Here is a 22,785-nt window from a genome sequence, read left to right as displayed (position 1 = left end):
TCTGTCAGTTTAAAGCCATTCCCCTTGTCCTGTCCCTACCTGCCCTTGTCAAAAGCCCCTCTCCAGCTTTCTTGTGGGCTCCTTTAGGCACTGGAAGCTGCTCTAAGGTGTCCCTGGAGCCTTCTCTTCTGCAGGGTGAATAAGCCCCGCTCTCTCAGCCTGTCTCCACAGCAGAGGTGCTACAGCCCTCTTAGCTTGCCAACACTCCCCTCATGTATTAGCGAGCATGTACCATCAGAAGGCAACTCAGACTGGGCCCTCCTGCCCCTCCAGTGATGCCAAGATACAAAATCTGTAGCAAGAACAACCTGCTATTATAGAATTTCTTTCCCCAATAGAGTTCATTAAATTCACTAAATTCACAACTTTTGTCATAGTGCCAAGGCTATCAATTACATTTACATTAGATTGAGGGAGTTTCAGGGAAACATGCCCTCCTACAAGTAGGAAGTACTCAGGTTTGCCAACAGCCAGCAGCCACGCTTACGAGAATCAAGACGTATACGTATACTATGTATACTTATTTTGGGGTAGGAACTGAAATTTCAAAGTCTATTCAGATTCATAATTATTAATTTTAAGTCATTTCACTTTGAAAAGTTATTTCTATTTAATACGTAGACAAGCAAGTTAGAGATCAGAAATCTATAGCTGCGCAAAGCAGGCACAGGGAACAGGGAGAAGTGGGTGTATGTTGTGAAAATGGACAAAAGACTGTGTGAGGTTCTACTGGATCACTGCATGAAGCAAAGGCACAGGCATTAGTAAGGTTCACAAAAACGTGTGGTGTATTTCACATAAACCCAAACACATTTTCAGAATTTGTCTCCACAAGGCAAGGAGCCCTCTGCAGATGCCAGCAGCCATTTGTTCCTTGCTTTGGTTGCCGGCACAGGGATCATGCTTTTCCTAAGCCTAAGGAGCACAAAGTAATTACTTCCACAAAAGGTACTTCTCACCTGAACTTTTTTTTTTGCTCCTCTGAACAAAACCCTCCAGGACAAAAGGTGTGGTGCTTGCATCCCTCCCCAGATGGGATTCAGTACTCTCAGATTTAAGTTGGACTCTGAAAAGGCAGTGGCTTCTGCAGGAGATGGCCTGCACTCTTCTGCCTTCATATGATTTCATAAGGAAGTGTAATACAAAAGCTGTGATTCCAAGGGCTTTCATCAGTTTGTATGTGTGCATTTAGTGTAATACAGGGGAGAGTCTCCTCTGCCTGGATGGTTAAAGAAAATATTAATATACCAGACAGATAAAGAGACTGATGAGCAAGCTGCACATCCAGAATCTTCGAAAGAGGTTGATTAAATTGACCTTGGAAGCAGCCTGATTTTTGTTACAAACAGGTACACACAGGAATGCATACGACGATGCACTTCTGAACCCTGGGATTCAGAAATTACCCTGGAATCAAAGTAATTTGCTTGTCAGTGCCCAATAAAGGTATCATGAACAGACCGACTTACAGTCAACGACATTCAGACTCCCTTTAAAGAAAGGAGAGAGGAGTTGATCAGTCTACAGCTACTTATGTGGAGTTGATGATCTTAAAGGTCTTTTCCAAACAAGTTGATTCTACGATTCTGTACTGGAAGTAAATTCCTCAAAGTTTTCCTTGCTTGAAGTTCACTGAATTTAAAATAGAAATAAGGAAGTGTTTGGGGTTGTTTTTTTTTTGTTCTGTTTTGTTTGAGGGTGTAGTTGTTTGCAGTTGTTTGTTTCATTTTAAAAAAAAAAACAAAACCGCCACATTTCTGGCAAGAACTACACAGAACTTACCCCAAGAAAAGAGATGATTTAGAACGTTCTGATTATGAAGGAAATAAAAACCATTATTTATGGCAAACCACCGTTATCTGTCTGGCATGGAACTTGCTTACTGAGGACTACCCTGCATCGCAGAAGTCAAGGCAGTGGTCATTATTAGTCCTGCCCAGTGTTATGAATCACAGAACCATAGAATCCCAGGTTGGAAGGCGCCTCAATGATCACCTGGTCCAATCTTTCTAGGCAAAGCATGACCTAGACTAGACGGCCCAGCACCGTGTCCAGCCCAATCTTAACTGTGTCCAAACACTGGGGAAAAGCCTTAGAGGTACATTACAACACTTAAGCTTCTTTCCACTAAAATTTCATCTGTGAAAAAGGTTTTTGCTAGTAGCAGCTTGTTCCTCCTCCTCACAGAAATAAATTTCCCCTATTTTATCTTCAAAAGTCACAGTTCTTCAAATAAGTTATTCTCGGGATATCAGAGACTCACAGGGTCATTTCAAGGTTCACATGAAACCAGCATTCTGAACTGAATATTCACAAAAACACTCGAAGTCTTAATAGCAAGAAGGATTTAGAAAATTGTAGCACAAGTTACTGTCTTTCAGGATACCCTCCTCCACCGTGATCAGTAAACATCTACATCGCCTCCACCCCAAATGGGACTCAACTCGCTGAGATATAGAAGAGCAAGTTGAAGACTGAAAGCTCTTAAATGCAATACTTTTAGCACAGACATGTAGTATTTTAATGCCAAGCTGCTACAAGACCTTATGTACACATAAAGAACCATTGTTAAGCAGCTCTCAATACACCTTTTCAGTTCGTAAGAACTCACATATCCATCAGGTACATTGAACTAGAACACAGTCAGACAATAGAGAAGAGCTGTATTAATAAAACACACATTGAAGTGACAGATCTGTGCCCTTGTGATCTCATGAGTCATCTTTCACTGTGATGGGAGTGTTTGGTGACTTCTCTCCCCTGCACCACGCTCCACCGAACACTCCAGACACGTGAGAATTACAGACCTTGATCTAATCGAGGGCATGGAAAGGGCTCTTCAGAGCCGTCAAGTTTCTAAGCAAAGTCATGTGCTAAGAAAAGACTTACCCTGGTGTCTTTCACATTCCCAGTGATTATGAGTTTTTCAACATCTGGAAAGTTTCTTTAAGCTTTCTGAACTGCCCAGGAGTAGCTCATGAGGTGAGATTAGGCTAACCTCTACTCAGCTCCTCTGCTAGCTGTAGAAAGCCACAAAGGTTCTTCTTTGAAAGACCACTGGCTCCTTCAGAGCCACACAATGGGCACCCCGCAGAGCGGGAACCTCCATTCTCCACATTCACCTCCTGGAGTGAGGAGGAAGCTGCACATCCCCTGGCGGCACCTCTGCCTCCTATGCAGGATCCTCACCAGGAGTCAGGGAGCACAGAGATGTAAGACCTCCAACCTCTGCCCCCGGGGTCTCAGACCTGCTGCAGCTAGATGCCCACCTTCCCCTGCCCCATCCAGTATCTCAGGCCTAAAAACAATCATAAAATCACAGAATTGTTTGGGTTGGAAGGAACCTTAAAGATTATCCATTTCCAACCCCCTGCCACGGGCAGGGACACCTTCCACTAGAGCAGGTTGCTCCAAGCCCCTGTGTCCAACCTGGCCTTGAACACTGCCAGGGATGGGGCAGCCACAGCTTCTCTGGGCAACCTGTGCCAGGGCCTCATCACCCTCACAGGGAAGAACTTCTGCCTCAGATCTCATCTAAACCTCCCCTCTTTCAGCTTGAAGCCATTAAGGGCTTAATCACCCCCAAAAGATCAGACACACAGAAAACCTCTTAGTCATGCCCATCTGCAGAACTAAACAATCTTCTCAATTATTCAGTTTGCTGCTTTTTTTAGACCGCAGCACAGAAAACCTGAACTCTCCTTTAGCAAATATGGTTGGATGCAGACCCATTCTGAAAAGCCTGAAGAGCTCTCCTTTCAGCCCAGAAAGTATAAATGCCTTTATAAATAAAAAACTGCACCAAACAGGAAAATGCAGATAAGTAAAAGAAGAAAAATAGCTTTAATTAGAAAAGTACACCTTTAAGTGTCCTATTTAGAAAGTGTTAAATATAAGGAATGACTTTTTCAGGGATTTTGTGGGGTTTGTTGGGTTATTTGTTTGGATTTTGGGAGGAGTAGGGATGGGGGGTTGGGCGGGGTTTTTTGCTTGGTTTGCTTTTTAACTTCATGCACTAGCAAATTACTCAACAGCACAAGTGGGTTAGATAACAAACACCAAAGAGTGAACCTCAACTGGAGTGGCAGTTAAATCCTCCCATTGTATACATCTCATCCTTAGAAATATTGTCAAGCATATATTACCATCCCCCCCCCCGACATGTCATTTCTCTGTGAATCCTCCCCAAAAATCAAGCATTTTGAAGCCAGAAGAGGTACAGTGCCACCAATCCTAGGCATTATTTTCTCACTACTTCATACACGCAGATTTTTGGTACCTGGTAAGCCCAGCATGGAAACGAGCATCCACCTCATCCATCCCCAGCTCAGTTTTACTCCTTGAGCATCGCAGAAGACATTCTCCTTTCTATTGCTGCATCACCACACACACACACACACACACACACACACACACACACACACACACACACACACCCCCCCCAAAATCATGTGGCTCATCGAAATAATTTCCATTTTAATATATTAACCAGATCAATTCTTTGACAGGTTTCTTTTCAAACATGTCCAGCTGCAAAATCTTCCAGTTTAAGCCATTTACCTCTTTCAGCAATAACACCAGCATAGTTAATCAGGCACATGCAGCTACCTGCAGGTATTAACTACAAACAAGCAGCACAATCGAAGAAGACTCTCACCACAGTACAACTATTGAGAGGTTAGTTTGAGATGTTTATTAGGGTGATTTATTCAACAGTGATATACAGCTTCACGTCATACAAAGCATTGGAATAATTAAGAAAAATCAGAAGTGATAACAGACAAGCTTGTAAGCACAAGAAAGTTAAGAGTATGTTCTGCAAAGATATAATATCATCTCCAAAGACTGGAGGGAAGTATGGATAACATTAAATTTAAACAGACAAGCACATTTGGTAGCTACCTGGCTTTCTGAAAATAAAACCTGAAAAATGAAACACACATCCCTGCATATTCATTTACTACATTGAGTTTTCAGCAAGATACATGTGCAGTTTCCGGGAGTGACAAAAGGTACACCACACCACATTGACTCTCCAACATCCCTTACCCCCTCGAAACACACAGAAAGAACCAGCTCTTCCACTATCTACAGGTCATATTCAGATTTGTAAACCTAATGACATTTAAAATCAACAGGGTAAAAATATGGTGGGAGGAAAAAAAAGAAGAAAAAAAAAAGTGGTAGCATAATGGAATGAATTATCCATGTTAGCAGCTGCAAAGAGCACTTGAGCCCCAGGGGCGCCCCTGCCTCTGTTCAGTCTCTTGCTTTGGGCTGCTCAGGGCTCTGTTGTCCTGCTTAGCTCACCCCCATCCCACCTGAGTCCATTGAGCTGGGGGCTCCTGCACCAGGCAGATCACTCCACAGCTCCGCCAGCCACTACAAGTGCTAGAAACTCCCCTCCAGCCAATACATCAAAGAATTATTGCATTTCAGCAAAACAAAACAAATGTGGGAGAGGGAGAAAGTTTGATATTCAGTTAATCTGAAACCTTCTATTATTCAATCAGAAAAATTCTCGCTGTAATTTATGATTTGTTCTCTATTTCTAGGGCACAAATCTTTAAACCCACTTAAGACAAAAGGTGAGAAAGAATGGCTTGGGGAAGCAAGTTAAACACCTCCAAACTAGCCATGATGCTGCCTTGCCCCAAAAACAACCACATTCAAAAAAAAAAAAAAGAAAAGCTACGAAGAGGTCTTTACAAATAAAGCCAAGAACACAACAATCTCCTTTTATAGCAACAGGCACCAAAAAAAACCCAGGAGGAAAGCACTTCATGACAAGAAGAAGGACCAAACACCTCTTCTTGCATCACATGCCACTGCTCACCCCTCACCTTTCAGTGTGACTAAGCAGATGACCTGACATGTGAAGTTTGGCTGGAGAAATGGTCCAATGGCCCACAGACCACCATGAGACCGGCCTCCCACTCTCTGAAAGGGAACTCATGAGGCTTTGGAGACTTGTCAAAGGTAGAGGCCTTTGGCCACGTGCTACCATGTGGCATTATTTCCAGTAAAACCAGAAAGAGATAGGGCACCCTGTGACAGCCATGCTTGCCCATGTATTGTGTGTCCCAGCTACCATTATTGCTCTAGTCCATGGGGAAACGCTTATTTTTGTAGCTCAGCCAGGATCTGGTTGCAAAGGCTGCTGGCCTCTAAGTGTGGTCACTCTGCACATCGGACTGGCAAGGGAAGCACAGGGCTTTGGCAGCTGAGTGCCTGTAGGCAATGAGGTTTCTCAGAAGTGACAGCTATTTACCTTGGAGGAGAAGCCAACAGTACTGCTTTTTCAGAAACTGGCACCGTGAGGATGTCAGCTACTAATGAGGCTTTGAATGGTGGGTAAAGTAATAAATTGCCACCAAATTAGAGAACAAAAGCCTCAAGTCCTGATGCACATCACTAAACAGGCAAATTACACACAGTTCATTGCAGCAACTCTGGACACTGCCACCCTGGGTGGGGAGCAGGTGAGGTCTCAGATTAAAAAATAAATAAATAATCAAGACTCAGTGGGTCGCTATTTGAGGGAGATCTTCAAAGAAAACCTTTTGTTGAATAGTAGTATTCATTCAAGGTACGATACTCTTCCAAGTAAGTCACTAGTAGACAGTATCGTAATGTAGTCACAAGTACTGGCAGGGTACTAGGAATGCCCAGGTGCAAGCTACTCTCTTCACAACAAGAAAATACCATTTTTTAGGCAAGTGAAGGTGTTAGAATGCTATCCTTAGGCAATTTGGAGCATCATGTCCTACCTTAGACTGGATGTGGGTTCATATAAATCCTGTACTTTTATCAGGTGTTGTAGGCGAGGTCCCTTTAGCTACACAACACAAATATCCTCAAACAAAATGTTCACTCATCTACAAAAACCCTTGCCTCATGTAAAATACTAAGTAGTCTCTCTAAATCATTTCCTTCTGAATTTTGTTTTATCTGCTGAATAGCAGTAACTAATACTTTTGTGTTTGGGAAACTCTGCACCTTTATAGAGACGGCAGGAATTGCAATGGATTTGCTGACCTCCTGTAGCTTTGTTTCAGGTTCAAACTGGCCCATTCCTTTTGGTGTTGCTGGAAATGGTCATAAATATTTCAGCACAGATTTAACAATTTAGTCCTAGATCTTTTCTTTCTTTCAGATGTAGAAGGGACAGATTATTTTTCATGCTAGGTAAAATTCCATCCAAAGTTGTCATTACCAAACCAAAGCTAGAGATATGAAGTTAAAGAAAGGCAAGTTTCTTTCTTACTTCCAAGGCTTCAGAAAGCAATATAGCAGCAAAACAACTTCCTGAGGCAGGAATTTAGGGTTGATCGTTTTCCTTTATACCCCCAGTTGACAGCAAGCGCTTGAATCCCACAATCAACCCCACACAAACCAGAGACAACCTGCTTGTGCCTCGGTAAACATGAGTTTTTCCTAATCTGTTTCTCAAGTCTGTATAGTAAGTGCTATGATGTGAAAACCCATGTTTCAAAGAAGACATTATTAAAGATAAAAACCTCCTAAGAGAAGGTTTCAAAGCAGCAAGGATAAAGGCAGGTAACAGCACTATTCTACAAGGCTGTGGTGAGTATGGGTAGAAAGGAAAGGAGCTGCAGTCATGGTGGACCCATCCGCTATGAAAGCACAACTTTGACATCAAACCTTCTGCTATTAAGCATCCATGAAAAAGAATATAAATTAAATTTTAAAGTGGTTGAACTGAAAATGGAGCTGTAGTGGTGATTTAAAAACAGTGGGAGTGCTGAAATAGTGCAGTCCAAAACCATCATGCACATTTGTGCTTACACAAAGAAAGGAAGGTTTCAACAAGCACTGCAGAGCAGAGAGGGAGGAGGAGCAGGGCTGATCGGCCAACAGCACAGCTACCCTTTGGTTTCTTCTACACGTAAAGTCCAAGGATGTAAAGCAAGAGCTCTGTAAAATGCTGAAGATTTTAGAAGTATAATGGCAGGTAGAAAAGTACACTGGTCTTGTATCAGTGGCAGCCCCAGTGTTAGGAGACAGTCTAGGCTTCTAGGAGGAGAAAACAGAAGAGAGGAAAAGAAGTAGGAGAGGGAAACGGGATGGGGAAAGGGGCAAAAAAGCGCAAGTCATTAGTAAACATGAACATTCAGGTAGCACACTGCACAACAAGCAATATTTCATTTAGTGCAGCCAGGAGATTTGCCAAAAGCCAGATAAGAGACACGTGGAATTTTGCTTTTAGAAGTGTCTGAAAATATATCACTAGTCATGCTATGGCTTGACATTGTGCCACATGCAAAAATCAGCTGTGATAAATCAAGATTAGTGACAAATAGTTATCAAGAGAGCAGCAGCTCAGGATGCTGCTTAAAAGCACAATTTGCACTGAAAACAGTGACTCAGTATTTCTGTGACCCGATCTCAGATGACAGAACAACAAGTAGGCTGGCTGGCGAGAAAGTCCAGCTAGGGAAAGTATGAACACTGACGGCAATACTTCCCCAGGTTACTTCTCACCTTCCAGCAAGATAACAACCAGGATCTTGGAACAACAGATATCCAGATTAAACCACATGCTCATCCTTGATGGATTTCTCTACAGAAATTTGTTTGGTTTTTGTTTTTTTTTTTAAATTTATCATTCCTTTGAACTCTAGGCAAATATCCTTCAATAAGGAGTTCCAAACATTGCACCGTTCGAAAATTACACTTCTTGTTTGTTTGTTTAAACCTGCTGTTAAGAGTTTTACTAAGAACCCCTTAACCTTCACATAGGGAAAGTTAGAGATTAGTTCTCTAACTCAATACCTGCAGCCATCCGTGAACATACAATTACAGAGTGGTTTGCATTGGAAGGGACCTTAAAGCTCATCCAGTTCCAACCCCCTGCCATGGGCAGGGACACCTTCCACTAGACCAGGTTGCTCCAAGCCCCGTCCAGCCTGGCCTTGAACACTGCCAGGGATGGGGCAGCCACAGCTTCTCTGGGCACCCTGTGCCAGGGCCTCACCACCCTCACAGGGACGAGCTTCTTCCTCACATCTCATCTAAATCTCCCCTCTGTCAGTTTAAAGCCATTCCCCTTGTCCTGTCCCTACCTGCCCTTGTCAAAAGCCCCTCTCCAGCTTTCTTGTGGGCCCCTTTAGGCACTGGAAGCTGCTCTAAGGTGTCCTTGGAGCCTTCTCTTCTCCAGGCTGAACAAGCCCAGCTCTCTCAGCCTGTCTCCATAGCAGAGGTGCTCCAGCCCTCGGAGCGTCTTCACAGCCTCCTCTGGACTTGCTTGAGCAGCTCCATGTCCTTCTTATGTTGGATGACTTATAATCTTTAATTTATAATTATGTTTTTATATATAATATTACTTACAATTTATAATTATAAGTTATATTAACCTCCAAACTTATAATTTATATGTGATTATAAGCTATTAACAATTTCCGCACACTGATTCATTCGCTTGAGCTGCGCCAGACATGCACAGCTTCCCTCCAAACACTGCACCAGCCGCTCTTCTATTCATCCTTATAAGGAAGAACAGAATTAATAGAGTTTCAGCCTATGTGCTGAGCACCCGAGCCAGAGCTCCCGGTCTGCAGCTCTCTAATTCTCAAAAACAGAAAAAAAACCCCACAAGCCAAATAAGCAATCATCATGTAAGGCTCAGCACTGCCAAGAACTGAACCCTTCAGAGAAGCGGCTGGTCTCTCCATTCCAGGGAAAGCAAATGGGCGCAGAGGGTTCTTCTCTACCTCACGGCCACAGGTTTGGACCCTCAAGTAAACAGCCAATATAAAGTTAACTGTTCAAGTTTTTCCTTTACATTCTGAAATACTAAGCTATACGCACCCCTGCATCAATGGCTTAAACACATTGCTGTTATAATAAAGAGAATTCAAGAGTTAATCTAGGGGTTTGCCCCTGAGTTAGTTTTGGATTTATGCCATCTAGTACATTAACGGTATTTGGGAGTGGGGCATCCAGTCAGGAGGCAGCACAGGCTGCCAAACCCGCACTAAGACTTCAGTCCTGACTAATTCTAACCCCTGCATACACATACACCAGATGTCTGTAGATAATGTTGCATGTAATAAACCAGTAACAAGTCATCACCCTGTTTTATTTGATGGGGTAAAAAAAAAAAAAAAAAAAAAAAGTGTAGCAATGCTTCCCATGATCTAGACAGAGAGATAGCAGATGTTTGGATTCTCAAATAGCTTAATTACCTCTTTCCCCAATATTTTCTTTAAAGTCTGTTTCAGAATCCAACTCAAACACAGCTCTGCTTTTAAAAGCTCATTCTGTAGCTCTTAACACTGCTTTTTGTAGCAAAAAGCTGGTTACCTTGAGCATCTCCTTCCTTACTTGTCTCTCTCAGCTACTCCATTTCCCACCTCTGCACTGGGCCCACACTGCACATCCTGAAGAACAATTTCAGCTTGAGAGACAGATTAGGGAAGAGACCCAACTGAAAACAAGTAAGCCAGCCAAAACTTGAAGGTGGCTTAGGGCCAGGGACTAACAGCTTTAGGCAGCACCACCTATTTAAAATGGAACCAGCCACTACTGAAGTCCATCATCTGGTGTGGAAGAACTTGCCTGTATTTCTGCAGAACATCAACTGCTCTTCAACTCTGAAAAAAGTCCCCATTTATTGAAAGTCAGCGTTTCTCCCTCACTCTCCAACATATAAGCATAGCTATTTCAAGTATTCCACAGAGAAGGGGTAGGGAGAAAGAGCCCGTGAAGTAGCTGTGTTGTGTAAATCTTCTGTTATTCTGTTAGACCTAATTAACTTGATGCCTATGACTCTTCATCCTTTGACATGCTGTTCCTACCACTTTGATGTCACTTTTAGACAGCCTTTAACAAGGGGGGGGGGGAATCCAACTCTACGCCACAAAGATAGAACACATTAATAAATTAAAAAGCTTCCAACACATGAAAGTAACTCTGATCAAAGTTGTTTGCATTCAGTGTGTGAAGAGTTAATCTTTCAGAAAACTAGTATTAAATAAACAAGATACTTTTTAAACACAATTGAGACATTCAATAAAAATATTCCAATGCATTTAATTAGTTATACCTGGAGTATCATAAATCTGACTTTATTTCTGTCTCCATTTAGTTATATATATTTAAAAGAGAGAAGTATTATCCTTAGGAAGATTCAAATGTGTTCTTAATTTCAGTTTAATACTAAATTCTAAAAGATGAACAGCTTCCTTCTGACCAGATTTACAATGGCAAATTAAGTACAAAGATCAATTTTTATATTCCCATCCTCAATAAGAAGATGAAGCTTGCACACCTCTAAACAGAATTACAGCAGTGTTTTAACTCAGCCCCACCTTGGGGCCACACCAATGAACTAGCAAGGATGTTAATGCACATCCAAACCACCTTAGCAACGATCTATGCTGCTAAAGCCAAGCTGGAGATCATGAAAAGGGAGATCTAATAAAGAGCTCTTACCAATGCCAGGATGACAATTGACTTTTGAATATTTCACCCTTGAGAAATTAGAAGTGCTACAGAATAGTGTGTCAAAGCCCACACCCTCCTCACCATAAAACAAAACAACCAGCTGGCTCCTGCACAGACTGCAGAGCTGGTACCTCTCATCCTGAATACGTTCAGGTGGAATTTGGTAGGAAACCCAATTCACGGTAAAAAAAGTCTCATAAAAGGGACTTTTGTTTATCATTAACTGTAACTGCTAAACCATGACTAACCTCAGCATGTCAGGCTGACTGAAAAGATCATTTTCCAGATGCCTCACAAGTTTGAAATATTGGCCCACGTAAGTCATGACTGGTTTCTTGAAGACAAAGCTAACCTAATGCTGCATAAAAAAAAGGTTCAGATGACCTCAACTTCATATTTGACATTGCTAAAGCAACTATTAGGAGATATCGACAGCAGGGTAGTTTGGGGTGGAAGGAGAAGCTGCTGAATAAACAGAGCAGTGTAATTTCAGGAGCAGCTTAAGTAGTGAATTAAAAAAACTGCACCAAAAGATGGTGTACTCAGAAGAGACATCACTGTTGGTCTCATGGAGAACAGGAGAAGCCACACTCACAGGTCAGGGTAGAGTTCAGCTGTGAGCCATTTAGGTACCAGTACCCTAGAAGTTGCCTTCCCAACACTGACCATGGATAAAGCATACAGTGTCTTCAGAACAAGGCTTTTTGCAAATAAAAAAATTCAAACCCAAAAGAGAATGAAGTTCTATTTTGTTTAAAATTCATTGAAAAGAACATTAAAAATAAAATCAACTCCCTATGAAGAAGACTCAAAAAGAAGATACATTTGGTCACACCTGCAATAACAAAGAAAGAAAATGACGTGTTTCCTTCAGGCATTAAGCACATACCTGTGCGGTGATCTTCTATTCCATGGTCACCATTTTCTACAACTGTTGGCCCAGAAGCTGAAGTATCTGCAAGAAAACAAAGGAAATGTTAGCACTTTATGAAGTTAATCTTAATGCAAATTTTAAAAACAACATTGTAAGGACAACACTGTAGTGTTACCAGAAAACAGATAAGGGTGGGATTTTTTCCCAAAAATTATTTTTTAAATCATTTTAAGGCACTCACATGGCACTGAGTCAGCACAACTTAAAATCCAAAGGAAAAGCTTTTAAATCACAAACTCTAGTCCCATGTAGGAGACTCAAGGCACAACTAGGAGCTTCTTTATCTACCCATACCATCGCTTCAAAATAAGCTTTCCTAAGGGCCAGCACTAGACTCTGGATTTCCTTCAAGCAAATGATGCTTAGCCAAGCTGATGAACTTCATAGGCTTAGTGGATGTGAGGCAAGAGCAGTTGCTGCTGTTGACCTCAACTTTACCAAGGCTTTTAACACCATCTCCCATTAACATCCTCATAGACAAATTGACAAAGCATGGGTCAGACAACTGCAGTGAGGTGGATGGAAAACTGGCTTAACAGCCAGGCTTAGAGGGTGGTGGTCATGAGCACAAAGTCCAGCTGAAGGCCAGTCACTAGCAGTGTCCTCCAGTGGGGCCAATAACACCTTCATTAACAACCTGAACAATGGAGCAGAGCACACCCTCAGCAAAACTGGGAGGCTGATAGACCAGAGGCTCATGATGCCATTCACGGGGACCTGGTGAGGCTGGAGAAATGAGTAGAGAAGAATCTGAAGAAGTTCAACAAGGGAAAATACAAAGTCCTGCACCAAGGGAGGAATAAGCCTAGACACCAGTATACACTGGGGACCGACTCACGGGAAGGCAGATCCTGCAGGAAAAGCCCTTGGGGTCCTGGTGGCCACCAAGTTGAACATGAACCAGCAACATGCCCTTGTAGCAAAAATCAACTGAATCCTGGACAGAGCATTGCCAGAAGGCTGAATGGGCGATTCTTTCCCTCTCTTCAGCAAGGTTGAGACACATCTGGAGTCCTGGGTACAGCACTGGACTACCTAGTACATGAGAGATGAGCTACTGGAAAGAGGCCAATGAAAGGTCCCAAAGATGATTAAGGGACTGGAGCATCTCTCATATGAAGAAAGGCTGAGAGAGCCAGGACAGCTCACCCTAGAACAGACTTGGGGGGATGAGTACAAGCACCTGAAGGTGGGAGACTGTAAAGAAGCCTGGGGCACACTCTTGTCAGTGGAATCCAGTGACAGAACAAGAGCCAACAGCACAAACTAATTTCCCAGGTTTTTTAAAAATTGGTCTACTTCAGTCATGACAAGTTTCCTGCCGAAAAAGCTATCCTAATACTATTAGAAAAAAGGATCAGAAGACCTCAATTTCAGCTTTGACAGCACACTGCTAAAGCAGATATCAGGGAAAGATTTAGACAAGGGTAATTGAGGGTGGAAGACCACCAATTCCAAAAAATAGCATATAAGATACTTACCACTAAAAGATTTACTCTATCTTGTTCTGACTTTGTCAGATAAAATTTTAACAGGCACCAGGATTTTCACACTGAGCTTAGAAAAGATGGCAGCAATACAAGACCTAGTGACAGCTGAGGCAGCTGGGAAGCATAGAATGAAGCCCTAAGCTTGGCTTTGCAGTCTTCTCAGTGGGCTGCCTTTGGAAAGCCACCCTGCTAACAGGTAGCTATCTTCAAGTGTGTATTATTTTTGAAAATACTGCTTAGAAATCATCTTTGGGAATAATTAAGGAATTTAATACTTTCTTTTTTTAAAAAAAAAGCACACTTGTTCTAGTACTCACATAGTTCTTCCTAATTATCAAAATACACTAGTGAAATTCTGTATTCACCCCATAATCTCTACACTGGGCTGCTGAGGGTCAATATAAACACGTAGGCAAACTGCTTAATGAATTTCATATATTTCAAATTACTGCCTTTGAGATCAGACTATGTGCCTTATAGAAGTAGGTGGGTTGTGCTGGTACTCATATGGGTGCAGGCTGTCAGCAGCACAGTATTTCTGTATGTGACAACCATCATAACAGGGGAATGTTACAAGGCCATTACCTTAATTGAAATCATCATCCTTGTACCAAGTTTTAAAATATTTCTACTATCTTCTTCCATAAACTCCACTTAATTTCTAAGCATTTACCCAATTTTCCAGTTGTAAAATAGTGAAGATGAGTCATTGCAAGAATGAAACTGGGTAGTATTAGTTAAGTATAACATGCAGCACAAGCTCTAAGAGAGTTCAGCTCCTCAGGCCATCAGTTCTATTTAATGTGAAGAAACACTCAGGGCAATGGCTGTAAAAAAAAAAAAATCCTCTAAGTAAAGTAAAATCACTCCCAAAGAGAGACACATTCATTTACCTGGGGAGTCCCTTCCCTGAGCAAAAGCAGCATACTTCAGACACAGCACTTCAGGGTTAATCCAACCCTCAGTAAAGCAAAAGGAAAGTCTCTGCAGCTACTTCAGAGGCTCATCCTGGTGTTCTACAAAAATTCAACATGAACTTGCCAGACAGCTTATAGAAAAACATACACCTACATCCTCTTCAAGTAGCTGAAAATACTACAGGAATCCCTGGACCTGTTTCTTAGCAGTTAAACACACCAGCTCCTCCTGCTGTCAGTCTTTACAAGGTCTGGTATTTACTCTAACAGTAGAACTGTCTTAAGTAGTAACTGGGAGAACTACTGCCAGTCACTGAATTTACCCATCAGTTCAGGCAAGGAGAAACTGGGGTCACAGGACGGTTTACATAACGCAGCTTCACAGTTACCAAAAGGTACACTGGGTATCCCATGGAGTAACAAGGTCTTATAATGAGATCTCCAAGAAATTACATTAAAGAGCTACGCAGGCCCTGATGAACCCTCCAGTTAACAGCAGAGAAGCTTAGTCCAACTGGAAGAGCAGTAAGTTCCCTTAAGTCCTGCTCAAATGGGCATCATGACACTGGTTTAATGGCAGCTGCTGACAATGGCACTTTAACAGAAGCTTCGCAAGTCTTCCCTAGTCTTCACTCAAGCTAAATGTGTCAAAAAGTCTTTTGGTGATGGGGAAAATAAACAGCAACCCCAACTACCATGACCCACAATCTCACTCCTATTTCTTCAGTATTTAAACTGTAATTGAAAACTTGAGTGCAAGCTGTTTTAAATGGGACAAAAGGATCACATACCACTTTCAGTTTCACTGGAACCTGATCATTTCACCTTGCACAGACAGCCGAGCTGTTGAAACGTTTCATAGAATCATAGAGTGGTTTGGGTTGGAAAGGGCCTTAAAGACCATCCAGTTCCAACACCCCTGCCACAAGCAGGGACATCTTCCACAAGATCAGGTTGCTCAGGCTTTTACATACCCTTGTCAAAAGCCCCTCTCCATATTTCCTGTTGGCCCCTTTAGGCACTAGAAGCTGTTCTAAGGTCTCCCTAGAGCCTTCTCCTCTCCAGGCTGCACTAGAGAAAGCTTACAAGAGACCTTAGAGCAGTCTCATGGTCCCGATACCACCACCACATATTCATGCATTAAAAACAGGACGTAACTTGATCACAAATACGGCCAAACACTACACATTACACATGCGGTCTGCAAGTTTGTCTGCATACTTTGAGCACTTGCTTCAGTTGCAAAAAAACATTCATCTGTAAGACTGTCCTGGTAGCACCTGGAACGAGGAGTTTGTGCACACTTCAGGTCAGCTCAGCACTGCATACAGGCCACTCTGTGGTGCTTCTGGCAATTCAGTGCATTTCAGCTATTCGGAAAATAAACACTCCATTGGTAGAAGTTTCATTTTGAGACTGCTCTCCCAGGCAGCAAGTGATCCAAGTCAATTGCCTTCCATCAAAGAAAAAAGCCAGGACACCCCACCCTCCCCTACCAAGGACCATGCACACTTAAAATGAAACAAAACAGAAAAATCCTACCAAAACATCAGTCAAGCCTACCAAACGCTATGGTAGCTGAACACAAGGACAGCTAGAAGCCAGCTGTGTTTCTGGCTTAACATTCCACAGAGCTGATAGGGCTCTCACATCTGTGCAGCTTCCAGAATACGAGCACAAATCATTCCTTCAGTGAAGTTTCACCTTATTCAGTCCCATATATTCTGTCATTTCGGGGGGGGGGGGGGGGGGTGGGGTAGTTAAGACATATATATTGAAAATCCTGCATTTGCTTCAACGGCACAGGAATTAGGGCAAAATAAGTTAAAGCCGTTGCCAGGTTCCTCTCTCTCTCAGCACACTGAGCAGTAACCACATTGGCTGCTCTTCCCTGCATGCATCCCGCTAGCTGCAGCAGGCCCCTTCCATGCCATCAGAGCCACACTGGGGGAAGCAACCGACAAAGCTCTGGCCACCAGAATGGCAGAGGAACCTGGCAGGTCTGATACAGGCAACAGCTTTTACCTTACTCAAAAAGCTCTGCAAGCAGGCAGGGATAAGCCTGTCTTCCAGAAAACCAGGTCAAATCAAACAACTCCACCCAGCACCAGTAGTTTTTATTTTTCTGTCTCTGAAGGTCAGTTCCTTCAGAGCAGATCACATTTATTTTAGTTAGCTAGAGTGCAAGTGTGAAAGTACCCAGCGATCTCCTCAGGGCCAGGGCTCCTCACCTCATCTTCTAAATTGCATAAAAACAAAAAACATGTCAAGATGTTGTAACTACATAATCCTTATCAGAATCACAAGATAGTATTTGCATCTGGCTAGTGGATCAAAGGATTGTTTTTATATAAACAAATGCAAGTCAGCATTCACTAAACCGATAATCTCAAGCAAATGGACAGTGCCAATATAAAAAAAATCTCAATCCCAGCAGTGACTTGGCATAGTGCACGTGGCAGTATAACCACAGCTGAGCACATTTCACTGACAGATCTGCAGCCTGCTCTATACTAGGCTTGGGATACCAGAGGGCAAAAACCAAAGTGGGTTCTCAGCAGGCCAGCATGGCTGGACAGGTTGTGGATGAGAGTCCTTTCACATGTTTCATCATCCTATCACGCATTTGTGAGCGCAGGCTTAGTGGAACACAACTTTGAGAGCTTAGACAAAAAAAATGTGTAACAGGGAACAAAACCACTCATAAAGAGTGCCATGCAGTCAAAACTAGCTGATAAGTCTTAAACAAGTAGCTTAAGCTATTGCAATTCATGAATTTAAGTATTCTGTCTCAAAATGGCTTCTGAGCAGCAGTCAAGTTCATCATCTCAGAGTCACCAAAAAAGGCTTAAGTTTTGTTTGCCCTTTGGCATTCCAATATGACAAATACTTGTTTTGAATTCTCAAGTTTCTCTCCCTAACCATGAAAATGAAAAGAGAATTTGAATTTAAATAGAAGCCAAGGCTTGCTTGGCCTTGTGTTTTGGGATGCCAAAACTTTCAGAATCACCTATGTACTGTCAGACAGGATGAAGAGCAGCACAGCTGCACCAGCAGGTCCGGCATCCAAGGACAGGGAAGGAAACCTGTCATACTCATTGCCACCAAGACCCCTCTCCAACCCCACCATCACTCTTCTCCTTCTGAAATTGGAAGGTGGAGCTGGAAGGCTTAATCACCTTGTCTGATCACTGGCTGCATGCAGTGAGGTTGAATCCATGATGTCAGAGATCCACAGGTGAAGTTCACTAATTGAGCACAAATATTATCTGTGTGATGCTAAACCAGTGTAAAGCAACTGAGCTAGAAAAAGATTACTTTTGCTTTGTGAACTGTAACAGATAAATTTCTCCACTTGAGTTCGTAAAACATGGAAAAAAGAGAAAACTTTGGCTTATTAAGACAATACTTAAGGCACTCCTTCCTCCTTAAGAAAACAGGGGTATATTATGTAGTAGCAACTCAACCCAAGATCCAGGCAGCTTTACAATACAATCTGCGCTTTAAACTAAAAGTACCAAAACCACCCTCACACTGAGATATGCTCTTGACAGATGATTGGTACAAGGCCCTGCGCTGAAAGGAACCTGTGGTTTCTGCAGCTGGACCACGATGTGCTGGGAAAGCAGCTGGAATCTGGGCTGGAGTATACAAACCACACACAGCTTCAGAGTGCACCTTCGGGATCACCTGGGCCTCCTCAACTATATTTGTTTCACAAGCACCTGACAGAACTGAGAGCGCACTTAGATCACACTTGATACTTGGTTTTGTACAAAAACAAATACAGGGATTTATACCAGGAGAAGCTTCAACAACTTCGGGGCAGGAATAGGGATGGACAGACTTTGAGAGGGAGAAGGTGTTTAATGTATCATGAGAGATAAAAATACAAGTATCTTAACATCATTGCTGACTGGTTTTAATCCCTCTGAAACTTTGGGGTATATGGAACACTCTCCATCTTTAGTTTCACATGTGATGAAGTGTCTAAACCTTCTTTTGCAAAAGCAAAGCCTGCTGCTGCCTTCTGCAAGAAAGGCACTTACTCCTAGTGCAGAAAGGGAGGTAAAAGGACAGGGAAATGTTGCGGTTTGCCTGGTTCCAGGCTGCAAAGCTGTTTTGTTTCCATCCCAGGGGAGGATGTCTGGCTCTGGAGCAGTGCCTGTCCAGCAGCATCTCCCAGCGCCAGCAGAGCCATCTTGTGGTGACGTGTGCTTGAAATAAACCCCAAAGCCACTGCCCAGAGCAAATTAAACAAACTTCATCCCTTACATCATGCTCAGGATTGGCTTCCCTATGGAAAAACCGTATATGAAGCTAAGACTCATTGCCAAGTTTGTGAGCAGCAAGTGCAAGAATGCAGAACATGCACTTACTGCGTAGAAGGCCACAAGCAGTTTATGCCTCAGACCTGGCTTTGCACACAATTCCTCAACACCACCACAGTCAAACGTTTCAGAAACAATACTGGTCCTCGCTTGAGCTGAAACATTTCAAAGGAGCACTGTTGCCAGCTGTTAAAGCACAGTATTTTCCTTTCAGATCTCTTCCTTCGCACTTTGAGATGCACATGAGCACCCTAACAAAAAACTGCTACTCCAGCCTCCATCGCTTCAACTGGAGGCTCCACACTGACCTCTGAACTGCTTGAAGACTTGGAACTGGTAAGGAAAGCTAGGTGCAAACAGCATAGCACACACCCAAAACGATCCTCCAGCATTACATAAACCCCACAATGTCATAAGAGGATTACCCCAGAATTTGCCAAATTGTGATGTCCAGCCAGGTGCTAGAAAGAGTAAAACCCTTTCTCCTTAAGCCTTGCTGTTCCAATGATATTTTTAAAGTTAACTGTTATTACAGCTTTCTTCTAGGATAAATTTGTAAGTGACCATACAACGTCTCTCCTTTTCTCCTGTACTCACGTGGTTCACCCAGGTCCACAATGGGAGCCTATCTGATTGTTAAACTTGGCTCCTGGGTTTATTAAAAAAGTGAAAGAAAAACCTGGAGTAGAGATGGAATAGCTAGAGCCTGACAGGACATATGATTAAACCTCTTCTGACTGGGGAAAGGCAATCTCAGCAGTAGAGACAGTGCTGTCTGAACACATCCGTTCCTTTTAACATAAATAAATTAACAAGCGGAGGCTGAAAAGCCTGATCCATGAAAGCTACTCTTCTCCCTCAGGAAAACAAAGCTATCTGCAGTCATATTTGGAGCCAGGGACATAAAACTCTTGCTGCCTTTCACATAGCAGTCGCCCTTCCCCAAAAACTTCACTACACTAGAACAACACTTAATACTCCCATTAAGGCCTTGTAATATGCTCTCTCAGGCTCATTTGTTCTATAGCCTCAATAAAGGCAAGTACATTAAGCTTTACTATTTTTTTTGGGGGGGGGGGGAGAACACCACCCCAATTTTAAACGTTGACTAAGTCTCATGGAAGAAATAGGTATTGGGAAAATACTTTTGGGAAAACACTTTTGGGAAAAACAGATGTAAATCAAGACATAACAGGACCAAATCCTAAAACTGGCCTGCAGTAAATCGACACTGCAGAGCTAGACAGTCCTTCCCCTCCTGGTACAAGGTGGGAAAGCTGAAAAACATTATCTTAGCCACTCAAGGCCAGCAAGCTGTCAAAGTTCTTCAGTTAGGGTCCTGTTTTCATCTTGCCAAAGATTTAGATAATGCTCGTAGCTGTTCTCCAGCTATCCCAAAAAAGGGAAAAACAAATCTCCAAACCAAGAACAAGAAATTGCATCCCCCTCCCCCTTACCATGTAGGAGGGGAACTAGTTCTGCTCAAGCAGCCAACCAACCAGTTGTACAGCCAGGGAAGGCACCGTGAAGAGGAAGGGAAGTTTGGAAAGCCAAGAGCTGCAGATGAGCAGCCTGGCCTAAAGGGAACCTGCATTAGCACCCCTGTATCTCTGCCCACAGAAACCAGCAGTTTCTCACAGGGCAGTTCAGCAAGTTTTAATTACCAAGCAAAACCAAAAGGCCTCCGAATACCTGCTTCTAGAACCTGAAGTTATTTGAAATAGTGAGTTATGATGGTAACATTCAAGGGATACATATCTGGAAGGAAAGAACTTAAGGAACTTGTATTTTAAAACAATATTATATAATCATTTTAATGTTGAGAAATTCTGGTGCTGAGATAGCTCAGAATCTGAAACTTTGATAACAACGCATTATTTTAAGCCATCCTTAAACTATATGCAAAGTGTTAACAAGTCTTCATGCTTCTCTGTTACTGCCACTTCTTGCAGTGCTAAAATATAAAACCCCTACCATTAGAGGTACCATAGCTGAGTACAATACTACACATCAGATTTGATCCAAGCTCAAAGTTCCATAATCTCTTTGCCCACCTCCATTCTTCCTACTCGTTTGTTACCACGTAATGAACTATGTTACTGTGAAAAATTCAAAACTACATTTTCTGTATTACAAGGCACATGATACACTTCTAAACAATGCAAATAAGCGCCTTAAGTAGACCAGAAGGATTGTGGTACCATTCCCCATTCTGCAGTCCCGGAGCTTCTGTTTATTCTGATGGATGATCATTACAATTCTACACATTCTACTTTCATCAACACTGATAAGCAGCAAGATTAAGGCAAAAATTACTTCTGAAAGAATCCCAGAATGGTTTGGATTGGAAGTGACCTTAAAGCTCATCCAGTTCCAACCCCCTGCCATGTGCAAGGACACCTTCCACTAGACCAGGCTGCTCAAGGCCCCATCCAACCTGGCCTTGAACACTTAAGATGCCAATTTGCAGACCTCGCCAGCAACAGCTAGTCACCAATCATTACACCTTGGATTTACCATCTCTCAGAGCATGGTATCTTGCACAGTTCTAGTATTTTGAGATGCAAAGTGCTGTATATACACATGTTGCAAGCATACACTTCAGACAGTGCTTTCTCTGAGAAGTCCAAGGCAGCCCACAAAATATTAACAGAAATAATAATAGCATCTCCTGCAGACTAGCAATGATAGCTTATTTTACAGGCTGAAGAACTGAACTGAAGGTAGAATAGAAAAGCAAGAAACAGGATTTAATCTTTGCTTTTAAAATAAATTGTTCAGCCTAAACCCAGCAACCTATGAAAGTCCTGTTTTAGCAGGCTCAGCAATATTACAAGTGTTCTCTGATGCTTAAACAATGCATTTTTTGATGTTGTGCCTTAGACACTTACTTTCCACCTGAATACCATCTGCATGGGGTTTGCTCTTTGGTTCCTGGCTCCCAGCTTTTGCATCATCATCGTCCAGCAGAGGAACGTAGTCTGTTTTATCTACTGTTTCTCCAACCACGTCATCAAATTTCTCTGCCTCCAGTGTGGCAATGAAGTCCCTTTTCACTTCTTCCTCAATCTCAGGAGGCGGCTCTGTCAGAGCATCCGCAAGACTGAGGTTGTGATCCAAGTCAGCCATGCTTTAGCACCTTTGCAACCTGAAACATGATGGGGGGGGTGGGGGGAAGAGGGAAGGAAAAGAAACAAATGTTTTAATTAGAGACCTTTTAAGTTTCCTCAGTTTGATGTTGACAACTGTGTGCCTTCTGTGCCCCAACACAACAGGAAACATTGGCTTTAGTGCTCAGTAATTCCCAGATGTTTACAAACCCCTCAGACCAGTACAGAAACAAACAGCTACATCATCTAAATCAGGTTGTACTGCATGAACATTCCATTTCATGTGGTATTTTATCAGAACCTTAAGGAAAAAAAAAAAAGGAGGGGGGGACAGACCCCCAGTACCTGGCCAGCATAAACAGAACCTTACATTGATCTCTGCCTCGCCCCAGATCTCTCAGTTAATTACATATTCCCAGCAGCAGAAAGATATATGACGCAAGGGAATTTAGTTCTTGGGTTGGCCTCCACCCAGCTCCCCCTATGGCGATTAAGATTTTACATAATCTCCAATGTATACTTCAGTGATGGTCC

At 42.6% G+C, this 22,785-nt stretch overlaps 1 protein-coding gene across 5 annotated transcripts in view; it reads right to left on the bottom strand.

Moving 5' to 3' along the window:
* LOC115610990 (microtubule-associated protein 4-like) overlaps window positions 1-22,785 on the bottom strand; it is a 118,552-nt gene that overhangs the window by 42,059 nt on the left and 53,708 nt on the right. For 4 of the 5 annotated variants that reach the window (XM_030493246.1, XM_030493237.1, XM_030493231.1 and 1 more), the window contains exons 3-4: window positions 22,033-22,289; window positions 12,359-12,424 (exon numbers count right to left, since the gene is read on the bottom strand). In XM_030493246.1, the coding sequence (XP_030349106.1) occupies window positions 12,359-12,424; window positions 22,033-22,270 (304 nt within the window). In that variant the 5' untranslated portion in view covers window positions 22,271-22,289. Of the gene's footprint in view, window positions 1-4,668; window positions 8,038-12,358; window positions 12,425-22,032; window positions 22,290-22,785 lie in introns of those variants that run through there. The other variant, XM_030493257.1, reaches the window with a different exon arrangement.

The sequence above is a fragment of the Strigops habroptila genome, chromosome 1, assembly GCF_004027225.2.
Source record: "Strigops habroptila isolate Jane chromosome 1, bStrHab1.2.pri, whole genome shotgun sequence".
NCBI classification, from domain to species: domain Eukaryota; kingdom Metazoa; phylum Chordata; class Aves; order Psittaciformes; family Psittacidae; genus Strigops; species Strigops habroptila.
Note: the sequence above shows the minus strand (reverse complement) of the source record. Positions and strands in the feature narration are given on the sequence as shown.